General features: G+C 39.8%; 1 protein-coding gene across 1 annotated transcript in view; it reads left to right on the forward strand.

The window, feature by feature from the left end:
• SPATA16 (spermatogenesis associated 16) overlaps positions 1 to 23,709 on the forward strand; it is a gene marked incomplete at its 5' end in the record, with an annotated part of 212,082 nt that overhangs the window by 96,567 nt on the left and 91,806 nt on the right. Inside the window, one exon of the mRNA XM_081953463.1 lies at positions 15,739 to 15,823. Within this exon, the coding sequence (XP_081809589.1) occupies positions 15,739 to 15,823 (85 nt within the window). The remainder of the gene's footprint in view (positions 1 to 15,738; positions 15,824 to 23,709) is intronic.

A 23,709-nucleotide genomic window follows, 5' to 3' on the forward strand; every position in this document is an offset into this window, starting at 1 on the left:
CAACACAGACTGTGGAAACATCACACTGGACTTCAAGCATCTTGCAGTGTGTGCCTCTCCATTCTTCATCCATACTCTGGGTCCTTGGTTTCCAAATGAGATACAAAAGTTGCTCTCATCAGAAAAGAGGACTTTGGACCACTGAGCAATAGACCAGGTCTGTTTTTCTTTAGCCCAGGTAAGATGCTTCTGATGTTGTTTGTTGTTCAGGAGTGGCTTGATAAGAGGAATACGACATTTGAAGCCCATGTCCAGGATCCGTCTTTGTGTGGTGGCTCTTGATGCACAGACTCCAGCCTCAGTCCACTCCTTGTGAAAGTCCCCAACACTTTTTAATGGCCTTTTCCTCTCCAGGCTGCGGTCATCCCTTCTGCTTGTGCACCTTTTTCTTCCGCACTTTTCCCTTCCACATAACTTTCTATTAATGTGCTTTGATACAGCACTTTGGGAACATCCAACTTCTTTTGCAATTACCTTTTGAGGCTTTCCCTCCTTATGGAGGGTGTCAATGATGATTTTCGGCACAACTGTCAGGTCAGCAGTCTTTCCCATGATTGTGATTCCTACTGAACCAGACTGAGAGACCATTTAAAGGCTCAGGAACCCTTTGCAGGTGTTATGGCTTAATTGGCTGATTAGAGTGGGACACTTTGAGCTTCCAATATTGCACCTTTTCACAATATTCTAATTTTCTGAGATTGTGGATTTGAGGTTTTCATGAGCTGTAAGCCATAATCATCACAATTATGACAAATCACGGCTTGAACTATCTTGCTTTGCATGTAATGTGTCTATATCATATATTAGTTTCACCTTTTAAGTTGCATTATTGAAATAAATGAACTTTTGCACAATATTCTAATTTTTCAAGTTTCACCTGTATATTTAGAATAGAATAACAGAGATGGAAGGGACCTTGGAGGTCCTCTAGTCCAACCCCCTGCTTAGGCAGGAAACACTATACTACTTCAGACAAATGGCTATCCAACCTCTTCTTTAAAACTTACAGTGTTGGAGCATTCACAACTTCTGGAAGCAAATTGTTCCACTGATTAATTGTTCTCACAGTCAGGAAATTTCTTCTTAGTTCTAAGCTGCTTTTCTCCTTGATTAGTTTCCACCCATTGCTTCTTGTCCTACCCTCAGGTGCTTTGGAGAATAGCCTGACTCCCTCTTCTTTGTGGAAGCCCCTGAGATATCAGAATACTGTCTATCATGTCTCCCCTAGTCCTTCTTTTCATTAAAATACACATACCCAGTTCCTGCAACCGTTCTTCATATGTTTTAGCCTCCAGTCCCCTAATCAGCTTTGTTGCTCTTCTCTGCACTCTTTCTAGAGTCTCCACATCTTTTTTACATCGTGGGAACCAAAACTGGATGCAGTATTCCAAGTGTGGCCTTACCAGGCATTGTAAAGTGGTATTAACACCCCCGTGATCTTGATTCTATCTATTTAATATATTTTAACGCCTCTGTTTAGTTCTACCCTCCTAATCTATCCCTTGTAGCCAACACTGAGGCAGGTGATACTTTTTCTTGCGTGGCACAATTGTTATTGTTATTTTTAAAGGACAGTTTCGCTCTTGGCCATTGATCATGGACTGTTCTGCTTTGGGCACAGAAACATTATGGCTTATTATCTCAGGATGAGTTCCTATTTTAATGGCAAATGCTGTGTCAGAGAAAGAAGCATAGAGATTTATACTGGCACTTAATATTTTAGTGCCTTGCCGGAGATTTATTTTTTGCAACTGGTCCCAGCAATATCCTGATCAAATCACCTGGGAATACATACATAATCCAAACAGCAAGCTGAAGCCTTATGCCCCTGCTCAATGGCTTCTATTTTATATGATGAAGTTTCATGTGCTGGCAGGTTGCAAAGAGAGATGAAGCCAGCCAGAAATATATCCCTGAAGCATTAAGTCATAGACAAGAAGAGGGGAAAGAGGGGAAGGGGAAGGGAACAGTGGTGGGATTCAAAAATTTTACTACCGGTTCTGTGGGCATGGCTTGATGGGCGTGGCAGGAGAAGGATACTGTAAAATCTCCATTCCTTCCCCAATCCAGGAGCCTCCGGAGCGCGATAAACTGGCCCTATGGGAAAACCGGAAGTTTGGGAACAGACTTCCAGTTCCCTCAAAGGGCCGGTTTTAGCCCTCTGGAGCATTCAAGAGCCTTCACGAGACTTCCCTGAAGGCTCCGGAGGGCAAAAAATGACCCTACAAGCAAACCGGAAGTCACTTCTAGGTTGCTGGTAGAGCCGGTTTTAGACCTCCGGAGACCTCAGGGGCTCTCAGGCGGCTTCCCTGAAGGCGCTGAAGGATGAAAAATGGCCCTACAGACAGTCCATTCCTGAACTTCTGGTTTGCCCGTAGGGCCGGTTTTCTGCGCTTCAGAAGCTTCGCCCTCCCCAGGATCCCAAAGCCTCAGGAGTCTGGAAAGGGCGAAAAAAGCATACCAAAATGGGGGGGGAGCACTGGTTGTGTGCACATACACACTGTGGTTGTGCACATAGCATTATGGGTGTGGCGCACCCGGGCATTACCCCCCCTGCGCTTCCCCCGCTTTTGGCACGTGAGCCAAAAAAGATTTGCCATCACTGCTCTAGATTCCATTCAATTAAACAATGGTGAGGACCTACCATCAGTCCTAAATCCCATAAACATAGCACTAAAAGTGTCATTGAAGTTATCCAACCCAATCATTCCTTACAAAATTGCATCCAGTTTGGGAAGAGGCCATTTCAACCTCTGCAATCAGGCTTCTACTCAATACCTGAATCCCATGTTAAATCACCTAGAAGATTGTCTAGAGATGTACATCCAATGAAAAAGAGTCCATAATTTCTCTGGGATCCAATTGTTGTTTCCAGTAGAAGATTTTTTTCCCCCTTAACATTCAACTAGTGTTTGCCTTCCTGCTTGCTGCATACCCAGCATTCTGTCAAAATAGAAGCGTTATTGGCTGTTCTTCTATGTGACTCCTCCTGTCTTCTTCAGATGTCTTGGCTAAAGACTATGTCAGTGTTCTAACCTAGGCTTCTTGAGAGCATTAAGCAAACTCCTGGTCCTGACAAAAAACCCTTTTATTAAGTTACTGTGAATTCTGCTCATTCACATCCAGCAAAGTCTTTCAAGGGAGGATTTACAGTCACAGACCTTATCTGGCTTGGAGAGCTGCCAGGGCGATATCTGCAAAACTTGGCAAGGAGTCTCAGAAAGTCACAAACCAATTAAGCGAACTAATTGTCTCCTGCAAACTCCACTCCCCTTTCGCTCCTCTTTATTTCCTCTGGGAGGGGCCATTCGTCATCCACCTGTGGCCTTACTCCCAAGTAGACCCCTGTTCTTTACCTGTTCCCTTCGTCTGGCCACTCTGTGCATCCACACACTGGGAACAGGCTCAAGCTTTTCATCTGCCTCACTGATGTCTGACTCTGAAGGCAGCTGATAACTGTCAGACGGCCCTGGCCCTCTCTCTGCCTCTGACACAGAGCCCTCCTCAGAGCCTTCCCCAGACTCCAGGATTTCCTCATGTTCCTCCCCATCCTCCTCACTGTCAGAATCTGCTGCCAGCTCCACTGGCCGCTGGCGGGCCACAACAGTCATGGTTCCATCCATCACATGGTCCAATCAGGTCACAGTTCCCACTGCAGCTGGCTTTTGTCCATGACTTTCAAACACCTGGTTAGAAAGTCCTTGGCTCCCACGGGAAAGAATGTTGTTTTGGCTACACATCCAGCTATCTTTATCTGCCCCCTCATGTTCCCACAGCTCCAACTGGCCTTGCAGTGGCAGCCCTGAAGATGCTCCAAAATGCCTTCATGGCTGAGAGGCTAAACATCCCTCCTAAGACTTATCATCTCCCCAAACATCTTTTTGCAATTGTTCTAAAGTGTTCAAAGTTTTCTTTCTTTCTTCAGTGACCAAATGCCCAAATAAGGCGACTTAGAACCTTGCAAGATGTGTTTTGCTATACAAAGTAGTTCTTCAACTGTGCCAAGGAAGGGATTATTTGAAAGGTAGGATCAGTGTTAAATACTAAATGAAGTAGCCATGATACAGCTAAAGATGAACCAACAGAGCTTCCTAAATGCAATCAGGAAATAGATAACTCTGGTCCAGTCATCCAATTACTGATAGCAGCTTCAGATCCTCGGAGGCACATCATCAGGTAAGGAATCAAAGATCTGTGAAAATGAATCCATTAGATACGAATAGAAGACTGAGTGAGGAGATAAAGAGTTCCATCTCTTTATCCAAGCCAGTGTTTCCTCAAGTTCTAACTTTAATAAAAGTATTAAAATGTAATACTTTTGTTCTGCTCTTTGGCAAGAAAATAGCTTTTAAAAAATGAAATGAAAACCTCTGAAAGCTGCATCAGAAATATAGCAGACAATATTAAAAGAACAGATCAATAGGCAGGTAGGTGTTGATTACTGGCTCCAATATATACAAGCTCTCCTGAGATCGTCTACTAATGAAGATTGTTGTGTTGTGGCTTGATCATCCTTCCCATTCTCTTTTTCTCATTTTCTCCCATTTATCTTCAGAGCCCTGCACTATCTCAATTTCCTCCACTGGTGATCTCAGGATCTTGACTGATAAACAACTGACTTGGGACCTTTTTGACTTATCTTGCGGCAATGGTCACAAATATTCATCACATGTACATTGTCTATGAGATTTGAAAGCATTGAGGAAAGGAAATAGAATAGAATAGAATAGAACAGAACAGAACAGAACAGAATAGAACAGAACAGAACAGAATAGAATAGAATAGAATAACACAGTTGGAAGGGACCTTGGAGGTCTTCTAGTCCAATCCCCTGCTTAGGCAGGAAATCCTACACCACTTCAGACAGATGGCTATCCCACATCTTCTTAAAGACTTCCAGTGTTGGGGCATTCACAACTTCTGGAGGCAAGCTGTTCCATTGATTAATTGTTCTAACTGTCAGGAAATTTCTCCTCAGTTCTAAGTTGCTTCTCTCCTTGATTAGTTTCCACCCATTGCTTCTTGTTCTACCCTCAGGTGCCTTGGAGAATAGTTTGACTCCCTCTTCTTTGTGGCAACCCCTGAGATATTGGAACACTGCTATCATGTCTCCCCTAGTCCTTCTTTCTCTTAAGCTAAACATACCCAGTTCCTGCAACCGTTCTTCATATGTTTTAGTCTCCAGTCCCCTAATCATCTTTGTTGCTCTTCTCTGCACTCTTTCTAGAGTCTCCACATCTTTTCTACATCATGGTGACCAAAACTGAATGCAGTAGTCCAAGTGTGGCCTTACCAAGGCATTATAAAGTGGTATTAACACTTCACGTGATCTTGATTCTATCCCTCTTTGTATGTAGCCTAGAACTGTGTTGGCTTTTTTGGCAGCTGCTGCACACTGCTGGCTCATATTTGAATGGTTGTCCACTAGGACTCCAAGATCCCTTTCACAGTTACTACTACTGAGCAAGGTACCCCCTATACTGTACCTGTGCATTTCGTTTTTCTTGCCTAAATGTAGAACCTTACTTTTTTTTAAAAAAAATGTAGCTTTATTGCAGGCTGTCATTGTTTTACACTGAGTTTGTTGCCATTGTCTTCTGATGAGTATTCCTGATTCCTTACTTTATCACTTGATCAAAGACCAAAATGGGACCATTCAAACTGTGCAGGCTACACCCATACTTCATTACAGTATAGGCAGTGGTGGGATTCAAATAATTTAACAACAGGTTCTCTGCCCTAATGATTTCTTCCAACAACCAGTTCACCAAACTGCCCAGAAAGTTATCAACCGGTTCTCCCAAAGTGATGAGGGTAGAACAAGAAGCAATGGGTGGAAACTAATCAAGGAGAGAAGCAACTTAGAACTGAGGAGAAATTTCCTGACAGTGAGAACAATTAATCAGTGGAACAGCTTGCCTCCAGAAGTTGTGAATGCCCCAACACTGGAAGTCTTTAAGAAGATGTTGGATAGCTATTTGTCTGAAACGGTATAGGGTTTCCTGCCTAGGCAGGGGGTTGGACTAGAAGACCTCCAAGGTCCCTTCCAACTCTACTATTGTATTGTATTGTATTATTGTATTGATGCAAACTGGCTGAATCCCACCACTGATTATAGGGCTTTTCAAGTTAGCCATCCAGCCTCACTTTCTTACGCTCATAAACACACACACCAGTGGTGGGTTCTGGATCCCGTTGCAACCGGTATGGTGCAACGGGGCCTGGCATCCCCCAAAAGCATGCACGTGCATACATGCAGCGCACGCATGCGTCGTTACCTCCGCAATGCCTCCACAACACTCCAGCTGCTCAGTGGAGTGTCGCACAGGTGCCGTTTTTTCTGTGCACGTGCGCAGAAGCGCAGAAGAGCTCAAATAGAGGTAAGAAGGGCGGGTGAGCCCTCCGGAGCACCGTACCAGAACAGTACCCAGTCTTCCCAACAGGCACCGGTATGCCTTTACCGGAGCGTACCGCCTGCAACCCACCATTCACACACACACACACACACACACACACACACACACACATCTATCTGGACTTGTTTCTCCCTACAGCTGTGCTTGCTCTTTGCATTCCTCTTCTTTTCTGTTTCTCTTTCTTTTCTTTTTTGGAGTTTGCAGACCTTGGATCCATGACTCTGGAATCAGTTCTCTATGGAAGGATGATGACTTTTAAGGAAGAGTATTGATTCTTCTAATGTTTGGTGTTGGAGAAAACTCCTGAGAATCTCTCCTACATCCAAGAAAACAAAACAATGGATCATCGGAGTTAGCACTCGAGGCACAAATTATATTCCTGTACTTTGGATATAGATTATGCAAAGAACTACCTTCTCTGGAAAAGGATCCAATGCTGGAGAACGTGGGAAGAAAGAGAAGAAGAAGGTGACCAGCAGCAAGATGGATGGACTCAGATACAATGGTGATGAGTACAGTGTTGGAAAACCTGAAAGACCCAATTAGGGATACATCATGATGAAGAGAATCTGCCTATGTGGTCAAAATGACTTGATGACCCATAATCAATCATTACCAAATCATTAGTCTATTTGACTATTCTTGCAGAAGCTGGTTATTTTACCTTAATCTCATTAATATCGATAGTTTTCATTTTGCATTTGTTTTACATTAAGAATCTATGTATGCCTACAAAGAGCATTTCTTTGTATGCTAGTCGTTGGGTTCAATCTGTTTTAGTTGTAGATATTAATTGTAGATATTAGTTTTATTTATTAGGTTGATTGGTAAGTTGTAAACTAAATTTGTTGGATGGGATTTTGGAACTGTTGTGTTTCCTTTCCTGTCTGTATGGTGTCTAGATAAAGGTATGTGATGAATTATTATTATGAAAAATTTATTTTACGGACCAACACAGCTTGTTTTAGTCACCATAGATGAAATGTCTCTAACCTGATCTGCATGCTATAACTTTCACTCTGGAGCACAACATAGAATTTTGTTGACTAAAAATCAACGGTGAAATTCAATTTTTTTTACTACAGGTTCTGTGGACATGGCTTGGTGGGCATGGCAGGGGAAGGATACTGCAAAATCTCCATTCCGTCCCCACTCCTGAGGGAAGAATATTGCAAAATCTCCATTCCCACCCCATTCTGGGTCCAGCCAGAGGTGGTATTTGCTGGTTCTCCAAACTACTCAAAATTGCCACTACCGGTTCTCCAGAACCTGTCAAAACTTGCTGAATTTCACCCCTGCTAAAAATGCATATCAATCGACATCTGCAAAAGAGCCAAAGAAGATAATATACACACTTTGTAATTGTGCCCTCTAGTTTCTATCATAGGTCTTGACTCCACCCAGTGGCAACATAGAGCAAATAATATCCATTAACTGCAGCCCTTAGGCTCAACTATGATGCAGAGCAAACTTCATTGTTCTAAAACACAAACAATTGTTGTTGCTTCTACAAAAAAAAAGGATGCTAATTTTTTTGTAGATCAACTTCCAGAGTACTGTTGAGCTTGTTTGTTTTAGTTTGTTTTAGATTTTTAGAATTTTCTTCATCTCAGTTACTTGGAAATTGCTTGAAGTTGATTCATACAACAGGTTGATTGATTAGTAAAGTAACCCATTTTCTGAGTTTGCACAGTATACTGAATCAAAAATTGAGCTTTCATCCCTCCAGATAGCATTGGACTAGGACTTCTATCATTTTTGTCATCCAATCTGTGTCAAGACATTGAGAAGTTCAATAATATTCAAAAGGTCTAAGACTTCCAATCACTCCCCTAGCACAATGGGGGTATACAGTGGTTCTAAAATGTAATGAACTTTTGCATGAAATAGTTCCAAAGCTTTGCATCTTCAATACTTTTTCTTATCAGTGCTATGATTACCACTAGCTAGGAGTCCTACCCTTCAGAAACTGTAGAACTCTTCATTCTACCAGTAAAGGAAAATATTTGTAATTCAATGTTGAAATGAGGGGTTCTTGATGATGATGTTACCTAGTTTGGATAATGAAATGTTTGCAAGAAAACAGCCAAGCTTAAAGAGCACCAAGGACCTCTCAACTTCTCATTCTCCTTGTGAAAAACTGAGAAATCAGCCAGTTGGTCTTCATTATTTCCACCCTAATAAATTGTATGTTCACTGCCCCTACTGTAATGCCTTTCCCCTCTTTAATTATGACCACACAATTGGCACCTCTAGAGCACAGAGACATAATTTGACAAACAAGAACCTAGCAGCATCTCAGGCAAGTAATTCAGAAACCTATATATGTATATTTTTTGTAGATTTTCACAGGTGTAGGTATGCTGGTCTTGTTGTATTCGTGTCTTTTCCCGTGTAAGATTGAGATTGTCTTGGCAACGTTTCGGTGAGAACTCACTCGCCATCTTCAGGCTGGTGTTTTTGGCTTAAAGCATGGTCGGAGCTGCCGTCTTTCTATAAATCTTGGTGTGGGGTGTGTGGAGTGCTGGCTTTGTTTCAGTAAGTGGATTGATTGGCTGTGTGGTTGTATCATGATTGGTAGATTGGTGCTGATTGGTGCTGGCTGTGCGTCCATTGTTGTTTCGTGTTGTAACGGCCTGGGTGGTGGGTGGGGCTCGTTTGTTGACTAGGGATGGTTTCCAGATGTCTGGTAGGCAGGAGGTATCATCACGTTTATTCATGTTGTGGGGGTGTTTCTCTATTTCGATAGCTTCCATAATTATTCTCTTGTTGAAGTGTTCAGTTTTGGAGATTAATTTGGTTCCTTCAAAATTTATTTCATGTCCTGTAGCTTTAAGGTGCTGGAAAAGGAAGGAAGTTTTTTTTCTTTTTTTCTTACTGCATTCTTATGTTCTGTGATGTGTGCATTTATTCTCCTGTTCGTTTGTCCTATGTATGTTGCAGGGCAAATTTTGCATGGTATCTCGTAGACTCCTTGGTTTTCTAGCTGGATTTTGTGTTTGGGGTTTCTTAAGATGTTGGCTATTTTTTGGGCAGTATTGAAGGCTGTCTTGATATTGTGTTTGTGGAGAATTTTGCTGATTTTAGTCTGTGATGCCTTTGATGTAAGGGAGGAGGGCGATGCCGTTGTCCTGTTCTGTGTCTCGGTTCTTGGGGGAAGTCTCCCTTCTAACTAATACAATCTGACACAGTTTGTCAAAATCTTGTGAAAGCTTACATTAGATTTTTGACATCTTTCCACATGACTTCATGCAATAGTCAATTGGTTGGGGCAGGGTATACATTTGGGAAGTAAATAAATGCAGTTAATAACATTTCCCTACATGTGGTTCTCCCAAGAGATGTGGGTTAAGATGTTTAGTCTGGAATGTCAGAGTTTGTTGCAGAAATCAAATCCAGAAAGCACACACAGATGACTGATTCAGCAGGATTGATTTAAATAAGAAACGTCTTTATATGCAATAATATATACAATACCCAAGCAGTTCACACAAGGACATATTCACAGGAGGACAATAATAGGAGTACACAAAACTTATATTTATATACATCAATTAATCTAAGGCACGCACAGGCTCCAGACCTTATTGGATGACTTAGTTGCTATGCCTATGTATTGGCTGACCATGTCCTATTCCAGCCAGTCCCCAATGGCTGACCTGTTGCCATGTCTATCCCAGTTCATGAACTATATACATTGACATTCCTCCCTTCATGTCTGGGATAGACAAAAATTCAATTACCTCAATATTCTTCAGATACCTGTATTTGAAGACCAACATTCACAGTTCCCTCCAAATACCTGAGAATCCTTTTTATACCCATCCAACACATTTGGGTTGGTGTAGCAGTGAAGTGACTTAGAATGCTTTACTGCACAAGCTATGTCTGGTCTGGACCTCATTGTTAAGTAGTCCCTTCCTTTTTGCATCCTATGGCTTTGCAACACACTCTATGTTCACCCATGGATTTCTTTTCCTTGTCCATGGCTTCTATACATTGACATGGAAACATTGTAACTGTTATTTCATTGCATAAAACTAACAGCACCATTTTGAAGGGAGGAAAGGTGGTCTTGGGTTCCAGGAGAACCATGTTGTTGACTTCTTGCTGAAGACTACAACCTGTAATCCAGTCTCTCTGAGACAGAGCTTGGAGGGCAATAGAAGGATGGAGCCATATCTGTTAAGAGGTCCAGGAGTCTGTCCATAAAAATGACAGTCCACTTGTAGCAGCCTCTTCTGCGGCTGATCCATTTGTTTTACAACATAAATTCTCACCCTGCATTATAGAAGTGGGATGGCTTTATTGCAAGACACACAGAGAGAAATGTTACATTTGCAAATCAATGAAATGGATGAGAAGATGCAGCCTATGCTGCCAACAGCAAATATGGAGAAAGCAAGCCAGTAGCTTATTCTTCCCCAACTAATTTCACTTGGCAAACAGCAGAGTGACTTGGCAGAGGCAACAGAGTAACATTCATTCGACAATGAGTGAAGAGAGAGATGACATTTGAGACTACAGATCTGTAGAATTTAATATCTTAAAAACTATGGCTGCTTTGGAAGTGTCAGATTGTGTAATGAATTAACAACAATTTATATAACTCACAGCTTTTTTCCAAATAATGCCAGCTGGAAGTGTTTGTGCTGTTAAAATACATCTTGAAACTTCCCTTCTTCTTTGCATGTTCTAATTTGGGGCATCTATGGAGCACAGAAAAGGTATGTGAGTCACACCTAAGTTCTTTCATTGCTTCGTGCTCAACCACAAGCCACCAAGCTCTATTATAGATTAGTACATACTATCCAACACAAGAATTGAAGGACTCCTTCTAGATCAACTCTGCCAACTGTTAGCAGTTCAATCCTGACCAGCTCAGCTTTCCATCCTGCCACCTCCAGCCCAAGTATGCATCAGACGAAAATTACTTCATTGTTACAACAAGAAGGGTCTGGAGAGAGCTCAAAAGATTTATCCATTACTCAAATGTTTCAGGAAATTATGAGGGGTCAAAATGAGCTGAAAAAAGAGGTGACAGGTCTCAAAAAAAACTCAGAAGTGTACAACACCATATAACAGAAAACAAACAAAAAATTAAGGAGTTGAAGGAGGGGGCAGCTGGGCTGAGGGAGGAGGTTAAGGCAGTCCAGAAGGGGAAATTAGAATTGGAAAATTTTATGACAAAGATAGAACTTGAAAGAATGTCCTTTTTTCTCAGATTCCAGAACTTACCAGAGACAGAAAATGAAGATCTTAAGGATATTATGAGTACAATTTTAGCAGAATATATTAAGAGAGACAAAGAACAGTTGTGGTGGGATATCGATCTGGTTTACAGGATTAATTCAGCATACGTTAGAACACATAATGTTCCAAGGGAGGTACATGTTAAATTTCTTAGGAGGACCACGAGGGATGAGGTGCTAGGGGCTCAAAGGGGGGGGACCACTAAAATATAAAGACAAAGAAATTACCATTCTTAAGCAAATTCCAAAAAAAATAAGAGAAAAGGAGGAAGTACTCCTCCTTATCAAAGAAATTATACAATAAAGGAGTTTGGTTTAGATGGTTATTGCCAGAGGGAATGTTGATCTTTTGGGAGGGAAACAGAATTAGAATTAATACAGTGGGGGAGGCAGAGGCCTTCATTAAAAAACACAGCTCTCTCCTAGAGGACGAAAATATGGGAGGTAGTGAAAAAGGTAGTAATGTACAAGATATGAAGGAGGGAGGGGCTGTGGCTCCATCTGGGGACAGGGAGGAGGGAGCAATATCGAAAAGGCTCAGGTCACAAAAATAAATGCATTTGAAATATTATTGTAATTGTTGATATACTAGAAAGTGACAAAAAAAGAGATGATTGAACACATGGTTGATATAATGTAGAACAAGATTCTGTTTTTGCTTATATTTTATACTTTGTCTTTAACATTGTTTGGAGGGATTTCTACCACTAGCACGGGAGCTGCCAAAATTTTCTATGTACCCTTTTACCTTTCCCCATAAATGTTTAAAAACCAATAAAATTTTTATATATAAAAAAAAGAATTGAAGGACTCCTTCTAGATCAACTCTGCCAACTGTTAGCAGTTCAATCCTGACCATCTCAGCCTTCCATCCTTCCAAGGTTGATAAAATGAGGACCCAGATCGTTGGGGACAATGTGCTGACTCTGCAAACCCCTTACAGAGGGCTGTAAAGCACTATGAAGTGGTGTATAAGTCTAAGTGCTGTTGCTAAGCACTATTTTTGCAGTCAGTATGATTCCTAATAGTTGCCTCCAGCACCACAATTCAAATGTAGCTACTCTTCTCCTATTTGCCTTGTTCAGCATCCACATTTCACAGCCATAAATAGCAATTGGAAAAATTATTGCACATCTACCTTCCTCAAAATCCAGAAGTTTAAAAAAAACTTGAACTCCTGGAGATGTTGACTGGGAGATGAAGCACTTCTTAGAGTCACCATGGTGGGAATGACTAAGCAGAGTATCACTGCAGCATTACCCCTCCATAACACCCAAATGACTTTGAACTGTTTGTGATTTAAATCCTCCATTTCCTTTATTTTCAATTGGCCATATCTCATTAAGAACATAATGCAGTTTGTGAAAACATGTCCTGGAGTAGGATTACTAGTCGCCTGGGATTAGGGTTTTTTTAACTAGAGAGAGAGGCTTCCAGAGTCAATTTACAGTAATGTCAAGGAGCAATAAATACATTGGTGATGGAACAGGGTGGGCAGGAGAGAGATGGGGAAACTACATGCTGATAGGAAAACATCAACAAATAAACTTTTTGTGCTAGTGATTAGACACACAAGATTATTATATGTTTAATTGACTAAAGTGACAATTTGGAATTACATCTAGTTGCATTTAATTGGATTTGGAATCTCCAGAGAGAAAGAAACTGAGAGGAGTATTGGAGGAGTTACCATAAAAAGGGAAGTGATTTTCTGGAGTCTGTTAAAGCTTGCATTAATATCCCCTGCACAATAGTTTTTAATATCCTCCCAGCCTAATAAGAGGAACTGGCAGTTGTTACAACACTTGGGATACTAAAGCATATTTAATTAGTTGCAGCATTTGCAATCTCTCTCTCTTCCTCCCATCGGTCTATTCCAAAACTACTACTGTAACGTAATCAAAAGTGAACTACATTTGACTTTGCCACAAGGTTGAGAAATTCTCCGACACCACCATCACACTGTGAATCTGTGTGTATATAAATTCTGCCTGTATGCAATGCGACGGGTCCCTAAATGCTTTAAAACAAAGCAAAATAAAACATTTGGGAGAGAGGGCAGATCAAATACTTGCATATTCACAGTGCATGTAGAAACACGTATCAACTGCTAGAAGAATAATGAGTCGCATCTTTGCTATCTCATAAAACTGTGTTTCCATGGAGGTTATTGATTATGATAAGCATAGCTATGAAGACGCACCATTATAAAAAGATCCTTTTTATATTGATGGGCAAAGGAGGTGAGTGGGAGAGAAGCAGAAGCGCCTAGGTTGTCAAAAATGAACAGAAGAATGTTCTCAAGTGGACCAGGACAAGGTCTTCTGGGGAAGAAGGAATTATTTTGGGAAGAGAGCTGTTTTGGATTTGAGAGGTTTATTGTGGTCCCATTGAACACTTGTGGAAAATTGCATAACTTAGAGTGCAGGGGCCCAAGGGACTCCTACATCCATGGTTAACGCTTCACATTCCTATTTTTGGTCTGTGTTCACTTACCATCATCTAAAGTGTTTCTTTGTTGTTGTTGTTGTTGTTGTTGTTGTTGTTGTTGTTGTTGTTGTTGTTAGAGTGATATGGAATAGGCCCCCAAAACTATAATTTTATAAATACAACAATAAATAAAATAAAGTTGTCAAAGTGCAAAACATAATCTTGGATCCCATAATCAAACCTGAGATAATCAACCGTCAATTCTCTCTTAAGTTAGATATCCCAAACATAAGATCTCACAGCCAGATTTTGCTAAATGTTAAAGAAAGGAACCTTCATGTTTTTCAGTTACCATATTCACATGATATATTTAACTGTGTCCTGATGGAATCATGAGTTATAGAAATTGGTTTTCTTTCTTTGAATTCTTTATGTTCTGGTCTGGTCTGGTCTGGTCTGGTCTGGTCTGGTCTGGTCTGGTCTACTCTACTCTACTCTACTCTACTTTATTCACTCTATTCACCTTTTCAGTTATGTCTTATTGCTACACTTTCTCCATTGTAAGGTGACCAACCATCCTCCTTTAGGGAGGACAGTCCTTCTTTTGTAAGTTCTGTCCTCCCTCGAAAAGTGTCCTCCTACATGTCCTCCTTTTTGATATTTGAAGGCTAATCTGTTGCGCATTATGTGACGTATTTTATTAAACAGTTTTTAATGGTGTTTTTTTTACTTCATCGCAAGTATATTGAACAGATATTGAATCTTGTGTTGAATTTTTATCTAAAGAAATGCTAGACATTAAAATAGACGACAATTGTCTCTTTGAAGAAATTAGAAGACTGAATGTATATTTAAATTCTGAAAAATTAATACAATGGGAAAATCAACACGTTGAAATTGATAAAAGATGGGTGGATATTTTCAGCCATTTCAAAAATGAACATATTCCATGTGAACATTTATTTATACTTGTTCAATTTACGTTGTGCTGCCCTGGAACTAATGCAGCAGTTGAAAGAGTTTTTTTCAATTGCCAATGATTTTTGGACAAGTGAGAAATCGAGATTGAATGTTGATACTCTAGCTGCAGCACTTGCCATAAAATTCAATATGAAGGATATTTCTTTTTCAGATATTTCCAATATATTGTTAGAAGATGATACATTGACAAAAAATATTAATTCAATGGAAAAGTACTCATTTAAATAATAATTAACAGGCATGTAAGCATAATTACAATATAAAATGTTGCAAATGTTTTTATTATGCATATATCATATTTTAGTGTATTATTGTTGCAATGAATAAAATATTTCTTTTATTTACGATATATTATTTTCAATTTATTTGTCCTCCTTTTCATTGTAAAAAAGTTGGTCATCTTAGCATTTTGGACAATAGAACGTGTTTTGTCCTCCTTTTCATTGTAAAAAAGTTGGTCACCTTATCCATTGGGACAGAGAAGAGAGCCAATTTAATGGATGAGATTTTGCACAGGAGATCTTCTATCTCCTGCTCTGGTAGTTCCATAGTTTATATACCATGGGCATTTGTGTCCTAAGTATTACATTTGAATGTTCTTGTTTCTCTTCTTTACCCTTTAATATATGTTCCATTTTTTAATTCTCTTGTGTCGCTAGAAGCACCATGATTGCTGACTATACGTACTGGCTGTCTGGAGGAAGAGACCAGCATACCAGCAAGTTCATCAAACTGTATTGGCAGGTAAAAATGGATGGCCTAACTAAGAGAGAGGTGCCCCCATTGCTCTTCAAACCCAGATGAAGGATTGGTGTTTAAAAGACTGCCAGCTAAGATAGCTGTGGGACTTATCAATCACAAAGCCATTATATATGGCAGCTACGTATTTATAATGAAGGAGAATTTTTTTCTCCCTAAGACTAATTTTAAGAGGGGGAAAAATCAAGGTTGTTAGCTCTGACACATAATTCAGTTTTACTGAGTATAATAAAATTTCAACATTGATAGAAATACACACACACACACACACACACACGCATGCACACACATAGACAAAATTCAGTTATAGTAGCTTCAGCTCGATTTTTCTGAAGTTCTCTCCTGCACTTTTGCTAGCCAAAGCACGAGTCAAGCATTCTGCTTCATCAAGAAAATAGTTTTCACAAAGTTGAATTTTGCAAGCAATGGTCTATTTTGCCTTTTCCAGACCATTATATGGAGCCAGTCATCTAGTAGATTTCACACATCTCTGAATTAAGTGACATCATTTGTGGTAGTTTCAATATATCCAAAGGTAGATTTCAGCATGCATTTTGAACCAGAATGCAACCATTGTTATTCAGTCATTCAGTTGCTTCCAACTTCTCTTAACTCAATACATATCGTTTACCTGGATTGTCAGTGAGCAACTCAAAAACCCATTTTGAACTTCTGTCAGAACATTCAATGCATGCAGGAAAGGGTAGAGCTTGCAACATGACCCTGCGATGCTATTTTCATGATTCTGACCAGAGCCACAGCTATTGTGAGCCATCATACCAGTGATAAATTAAACCATCTTGTATTCTGTTGGCCTTTTTTTTCAATGGCCTTCAGGTTTTTCTGTCCAGTGACTCTTTCATTTACATTATTTACCTAAAATATTTAGGTTCCAGGTTCCTTATTAATGATTTCATTCAGCAGTCTGTGTTTACTTCCTCTATAATTGAATGATTTGTTCTTTTTGTGGCACAAGATGCTCAGAGCAAATTTTTTTTTGTCCAGCACCACAATCCAAAGGCATCCATTCTTCTTCACTCAGCCACTTCGATGACCCAGTTCTGATAGCCATGTGTCATACTGAGAATACCCTGGTCTGGACTATAACTCTTTTTGGTCAATGTGGTATATCTCTGTTTGTGTTATTATCATTCTCCCAAGTTGTAGAATATATATTTTTATTTCATGGCCACCTTCACATTCCTGAGCTTAGGAAGATAAACTCAGTTGCTCCTTCAATGTAACAGAATAACAAAATAACAGAGCTGGAAGAGACCTTGGAGGTCTTCTAACCCCCTTGCTCAAGGAGAAATCGCTATACCATTTCAGATAGGTGGTAGTCCAATCTCTTCTTAAAAGCCTCAAGTGATGGATCAGGAGCACCCACAACTTCTGAAGGCAAGCTTTCTTTTTCTCCTATTTGTACTAGATTGGCAATGTCTCTTGACATAATGTTAGTTTGTTATTGTGATGCTTTTAATGTTAAGCAGCAGATTGGTTTGCCCTTACTTATTTCATCCTGAACAAAATATTCCTTGCTCCCAGCTATCAAACTGATCTTGTAAGGATATGTAGGAATGATCTTGGGAGGAAGAGATTCTGCCTAGGGGACAATCAAATAACAGAAGGCATAGTCTGCAGTTGCATAAGGGGACTGGTGTCCTATGGCATATTTTTCAGCTGCTATATGTGTTCTTTCATTTAGTTGGTTTTCTTATGATGATGGGTAACCTGACTGTTCTCCTAATTTGTCTGTTTTCTATAGCCATAATTGTGACTCCTGGTGGTAAACATACGATTAAAACAGCAGAAAATAAAGCAGCAAGATAATAATAATAATAATAATAATAATAATAATAATAATAATAATAATAATAATAATAATAATAATAATAATAAGTAACAATACAAAGTAATGACAGAGATAAGCATGCCCAAGCACAACTATCTCATTCTATACATACACAGTCGTGTCTAGGAAGAAAAAGCATATTGACAGATCCATCTAGCCTGTAAGCCCCATATCTGAAGAAACATCTAAATCCATGTTTCTCAACCTTGATAACTTTAAGACCTTTGGACTTCAATTGCCAGAATTCCTCAGCCAACATGCTGGCCATGGAATTCTGGGAGTTGAAATCCATAGAGCTTAAAGCTGCTAAGGTTGAAGAACATTGATCTAGGTCTTCAAGAACTTTTTTTTAAATTCACACAGTGTGAAAAATAATAAAAATCCTAACAGAGGTCAGCATTAACAAAAGTTAGCATTGTATACAGCTAAATGTCTTATATGTTTGGTTAAATTTGCTATGCCAGCAATTATAAAGTTGATATCACTGTGATTTCATGAGGCTACCATTCACTGAGTCACGGTGTTAGTCCAGGTAGCATTTCAAGGCTATGAAAACCAAACTATATTCTGTTTTCAGAAGATTTATTTTTCCAGGCAAAGGAGATTTTATTTATAGTATCAAATGCAAGGAAATTTCATTGTTAATTGTTAAAGAATTGTCTGAGGAGGGGAGGGGCAGAAAAAGAAAGAGACAAGAATGAGTCATAGCTATAATTTATACCATTAGAGGGAAGAAGAGGGAAGCTTATAAATGAAATTCAGAGAACTGACAAAAGAGCGAGTGGAATAGAAGAGACTTCATTATACTCTATTCCTTATGCCCTGTCTGAACATTTGTCAAAAGGAAGAGGGAAGGTTCTTAATATGGTTGGTGTCAGGATGAATCCAAAAGATAGCAGGAAGTGGAAAAAAATGCTTGTGCAGCAGCAAGGCAGTGAAGAAAAATAGGTTATGCAAAACTTTGAGGCCCAATGGAAAGTCTGCTGAGTAACCCCATTAAAGCCAATTTGTGTGTCATAGCAAAAACCAATGCAACGAAACAAATCAGGATGCTGCAATGAAATTCACTGCAAATTCACTGACTTTTCTGATGCTTCTGGGATTCTTATCAGCAACGATACTGTCAAGGCTCCAACTAATGAACCCAGGCAAATCAGAAGTCTGACACTAGAATCCTCCTCAAAGAACTTCTTTATTGAGTACATCATGTCAGCACTGCTTAAAGGAAAACCAACTCTAAATAATTTTCACAGTTTCAGTATAATTAAAATAGGAAATAACTCCATCCCCAGGTGTCACATGTCACGTTGGCCAAAATTAGGTCAATGGGTGGGCTCTCTAGGCACTCTTTCCCCAACCTTGTTTGTTACCAGTAGAGCTGAGCTTGGTTCCCATCAGAAATACCTTTGTTATGTCTAATAAGGTTTTCCAACCTCCTTCCCCCTTCCCCCTTTGTGTGACAACTGAAGAACAGGAATATGGCTTCTGCCAGGTTCAGTTCATAGTTGACAGGTGCAAATTCACTTCTGTGTATAAAAAAAGCTAAGGAGCTTAAGCAGTAGGATGGGACTCATCTACTTTGACATGGACATGAGTGTTGTGCCATTGAATTTTATCATCTCATTAAACTTGGGGCCTATCTGAGTTTCTCTGGGGTGTGATGGCTAATACACATGTAGGCTTCTTTCACTTTCTGAACAGGGGCAACCATAAGACTTTGCTTTTCTTGCTCTAATGCTAATGGTATATTCTATGCTGGTTCTGCCCACAAAACTGGGAATTCAAAATTGGAAGCTCCATATAACACTCATAGTTGACTAGTCCAGAACACACTCCTGGACCCAGTCTTAAAACCTCTGCATAATCTGGGGCAAGTTTAAGTTTCTCAGCAGGGAATGAATGGGTGCTAGGCTAAAGAGGTTGTGTTCCAAACATTTACTACTTTTAAGAAAAGAGGTAGGAAAACAATAGAACTTAGACTTATATGCTATTTCATAGTGCTTTACAGCACTCTCTAAGTGATTTACAGAGCAGCATTTTGCCTCCAATATTTTACCGACTTTGGAAGGATGGAAGGCTGAACCAGTCAGGATCGAACTGCCGGCGGTTGGCAGAATTAGCCTGCAATACTGCATTCTAACCACTGTGCCACCATGGCTCTTCACCACAACTGAATACCACAAAGACCATGTTCATTATACCACCCTCCATTCCTAAAGCTTTTCTATCTTTGTGGCACTTTGGTCCACTGTGACAACCTAGTTATTGCCCCGTAGACACAACTTTGATATAATAGAATCCTGCTTAAAAGATACTAAGATTTGCCAGCGCGCTTTGCCCATGCCAGCTGTCAGTCCTTCCAAGTCAACTAGACAGGAAATAACAACTAGATGAGCTCATTCTACTTCATTGCCAGCACACTTTAACAGAATCTTTCATGTCTGAAGGTGCAAATTTCCCATTGCTTCTCTTCAACATGTCCTTCAAGGTCATTTTCATATACCATTACACCGGCACTCCACTGAGGCTAGTCATGAGCTGATTATGCCCCAGCACAGGCCAAACCTATAAACTGTCCATGTCAATTTTCTTGGCACTTCACAGAAAAATTGTGATTGGAGCCAGCAAAACTAGCCTACTCGCACCTTAGCTGGCACTCTTCATGTCAAGCCTAGCATTCAGAAAAATAAGTAGAAGGGGAGAAGAAGGAACTTATTTTTGATCGTTTTTTGTTAGTGTTATTTTTCTTTCAGTTGGAACAAAAAGCTTAAGACTGTGTTGTGATGAAACTGTTGAGGATATCCAGCTGAAAGCTGTCAGGAGAACGGTCTCTAAAGATCTGTTTATGTATTTATTTATGCATTTTAAATTCAATTATTTACTTCAGTTTATAGGGCCACCCACTTGCAAGCGATTCTGGGCAGCTAGTAACAATCGGAAAAATGCAGGGGGGAAATGAAAAAGAACATAAAAGAACATTTGTAAAATCTACTATCCCCACTGTTTTCATCATCTTATTCTGCCATAAACATACAAACAAGCAAACAAAAAGCACACCAAAGCAGCTGTAGAGATTGTGATGGTTTCCCATTATATCTTACAACCATTTTTTTCTTCAAATGGAATCTCTGTTGAAGACAAACTAAATCAGTTTGTCCTCAAATGTAGAAATGTAAATTCAAATTGAATCGTAGCTCTCAAAGATCAAGGCCTATTCATATCCATCAAGGTAAGTCTTGCTGGATAAGAGATAAGGTAAAGCATGCACTCAAAGTTGGAAGCTCCATACATCAAGAATGGTAAATAGAGGTAGTCCTCAACATATGACCACAATTGAGCCCAACATTTCTGTTTGCTAAGCGAAAGAGTTGTTAAATGAGTTTTGCCCCATTTTATGACTTTTTTTGCCACAGCTATTAAGTGAACCAACTGCAGTTGTTAAGTGAGTAACACAGTTGTTAAACAAATCAGCTTCCCTGTTGACTTTGCTTGTCAGAAAGCTGCAAAAGGTGATGACATGAGCCCTAGACTCTGCAACGGTTATAAATATGAGTCAATTGCCAGGCACCTGAATTTTGAACATGTGACCATGGGGATGCTGCAATGGTCATAAGTGTGAAAAATGGTCATATGTCACTTTTTTCAGTGCTATTGTAACTTCAAACGTTCACGGGCTAGTATAATTCGACAAGATTAAATATTTCATGGGATGTAGTTGGTGGGATTCCAAAAATTCTACTACTGGTTCTGTGGGCGTGGCTTTTGGGGCGTGGCAGGGGAAGGTTACTTCAAAATCCCCATTGCCTCGCCACCCCACTAACCTGCTTTCCAGCTCCGTTCTCCTGTTCAGTGCAACACAAGAAGATCAGCTGGGAGGCAGCAGAGGTGGGGCCAGCCTATTTGTCGGTTCTCTGAACTACTCAAAATTTCCTCTACCGGTTCTCAGAACTGGCTGAATACCACCTCTGGATGTAGTGCTATCTGTCTGGATTTAAAGGGCCAGATCCACTTATATAATGTTAGATAGACACAACTAGGAAAAGGCTAGGACAGCAATCGATAAGATTTCTAGTTGCCCAAAAGTTAAGTTCTAGCACCTTGACAACTCTGCAATTGTCAGTAGTAGATAAACATGGCATAAATTAAAACTCAGACAATTGAGGAACACTTGAGGTGACCCACACCTGACCCATCACAAGGACCTCACCTGACATGACCCACACCAGACATGACCTCTCCATCACAAGATCTACCGACCACACAAAGCCCATACAAGCAGAAGAACACCGACACTGTCATCCCTTAAATTCTGCTGAAGATGTTACTTGGCCTGGGAACAAAACGTTCGGAAACCAACCCACAAACTCCAAGAACAAATCTCCATCCTCATTGAGAAACAGTGGATATGTTTTGCCTTGAATGAGATATGGAAGTTGTACAGAGAGAGATTGTATAGAAAAGGGGACAAATTTTCCAACTGAACCTGGAAAGATTGGTGAAATCCATAAAGATTGCTGAAGTTCCTTGGTGACTTTAAGATATGTCAACCTCAACTCCCAAAGTTCTTCAGCCAGGTTGAATTGAAATTCACACGTCTTAAAGCTGCCAAGGTTAAGAAACACTATGTAAGCCACGATGTAAAAAAGATGTGGAGACTCTAGAAAGAGTGCAGAGAAGAGCAACAAAGATGATTAGGGGACTGGAGACTAAAACATATGAAGAACGGTTGCAGGAACTGGGTATGTTTAGCTTAAGAGAAAGAAGGACTAGGGGAGACATGATAGCATTATTCCAATATCTCAGAGGTTGCCACAAAGAAGAGGGAGTCAAACTATTCTCCAAAGCACCTGAGGGTAGAACAAGAAGCAATGGGTGGAAACTAATCAAGGAGAGAAGCAACTTAGAACTGAGGAGAAATTTCCTGACAGTGAGAACAATTAATCAGTGGAACAGCTTGCCTCCAGAAGTTGTGAATGCCCCAACACTGGAAGTCTTTAAGAAGATGTTGGATAGCTATTTGTCTGAAACGGTATAGGGTTTCCTGCCTAGGCAGGGGGTTGGACTAGAAGACCTCCAAGGTCCCTTCCAACTCTACTATTGTATTATTTGTATAAGGTAACATTTCCAGGCCAAATAACATCTTCTAAGCCAAGGTAAGATTGGAAAGGGAAGTAAATGAGCTGGTATTCTATTTTAATTTTTTGCTCTAATCCCAATAAAAGCTGGGCTTGTTCAAAAAGTACTGTGGCCAGCTTCCATTTTTATGCGATGCCCGGGTAGAAGTATATAAAGACCAAGTTCTATTTGCATTATTACATTTGGAGACCTGCCATTTTGTTCAAAGTAAACAGTATTTCAGGGTCTGAAAGCATTTATTAATATACTATCTCCACGTTAAGGTAATGCCAAAAATAAGATGTCATATCTGTGCGTGCTTATGATTCTATGTAACCAAAGCAACAGCGCTGATTATAGAGTCTTTTATGCTAGCGAACATCTTACTGCAGAATTCTTTTATTAAAAAATTGTACTTAGCTACAGAGAAAAACACGGCAGACTTGAGGAAGGACGTGGAAAAGGACTTTAACACTAGGAAAAATTATGTTTAAATTGTCACATGTCGCCTGTATGTGTTGCAAAGGACCCTTAACAAATACCTCACTTAACAACAGAAATTTGGGGCTCCATTGTGGTCAGAAGTCAAGGACTACCTATAATGGGTTAGTTTGAAGAATGAATATTTATGTCTGTAACATAACTGATTTACACTACTGTCAAATAATTAATTATTTATTTATTTATATTTAATGCTTCTAGACCGCCCCCTCTCCCAAAAGGGACTCGGGGCGGTGTACAGTCCGTGCAGAATATAACAAAATACAATAAAAAGTTAAATATGTACAGTTGGCATGGAGGAGGTTAAAATGTAATTAAAAGAACTGTACAAAGCTAATATAAATATAAGTTTTAAACCCCTAAAATAGACACAATATTAAAAACAATACCCCTAAAAATAACC

The sequence above is a fragment of the Natrix helvetica genome (assembly GCF_964273705.1).
Source record: "Natrix helvetica genome assembly, chromosome: 5".
NCBI lineage: Eukaryota > Metazoa > Chordata > Lepidosauria > Squamata > Natricidae > Natrix > Natrix helvetica.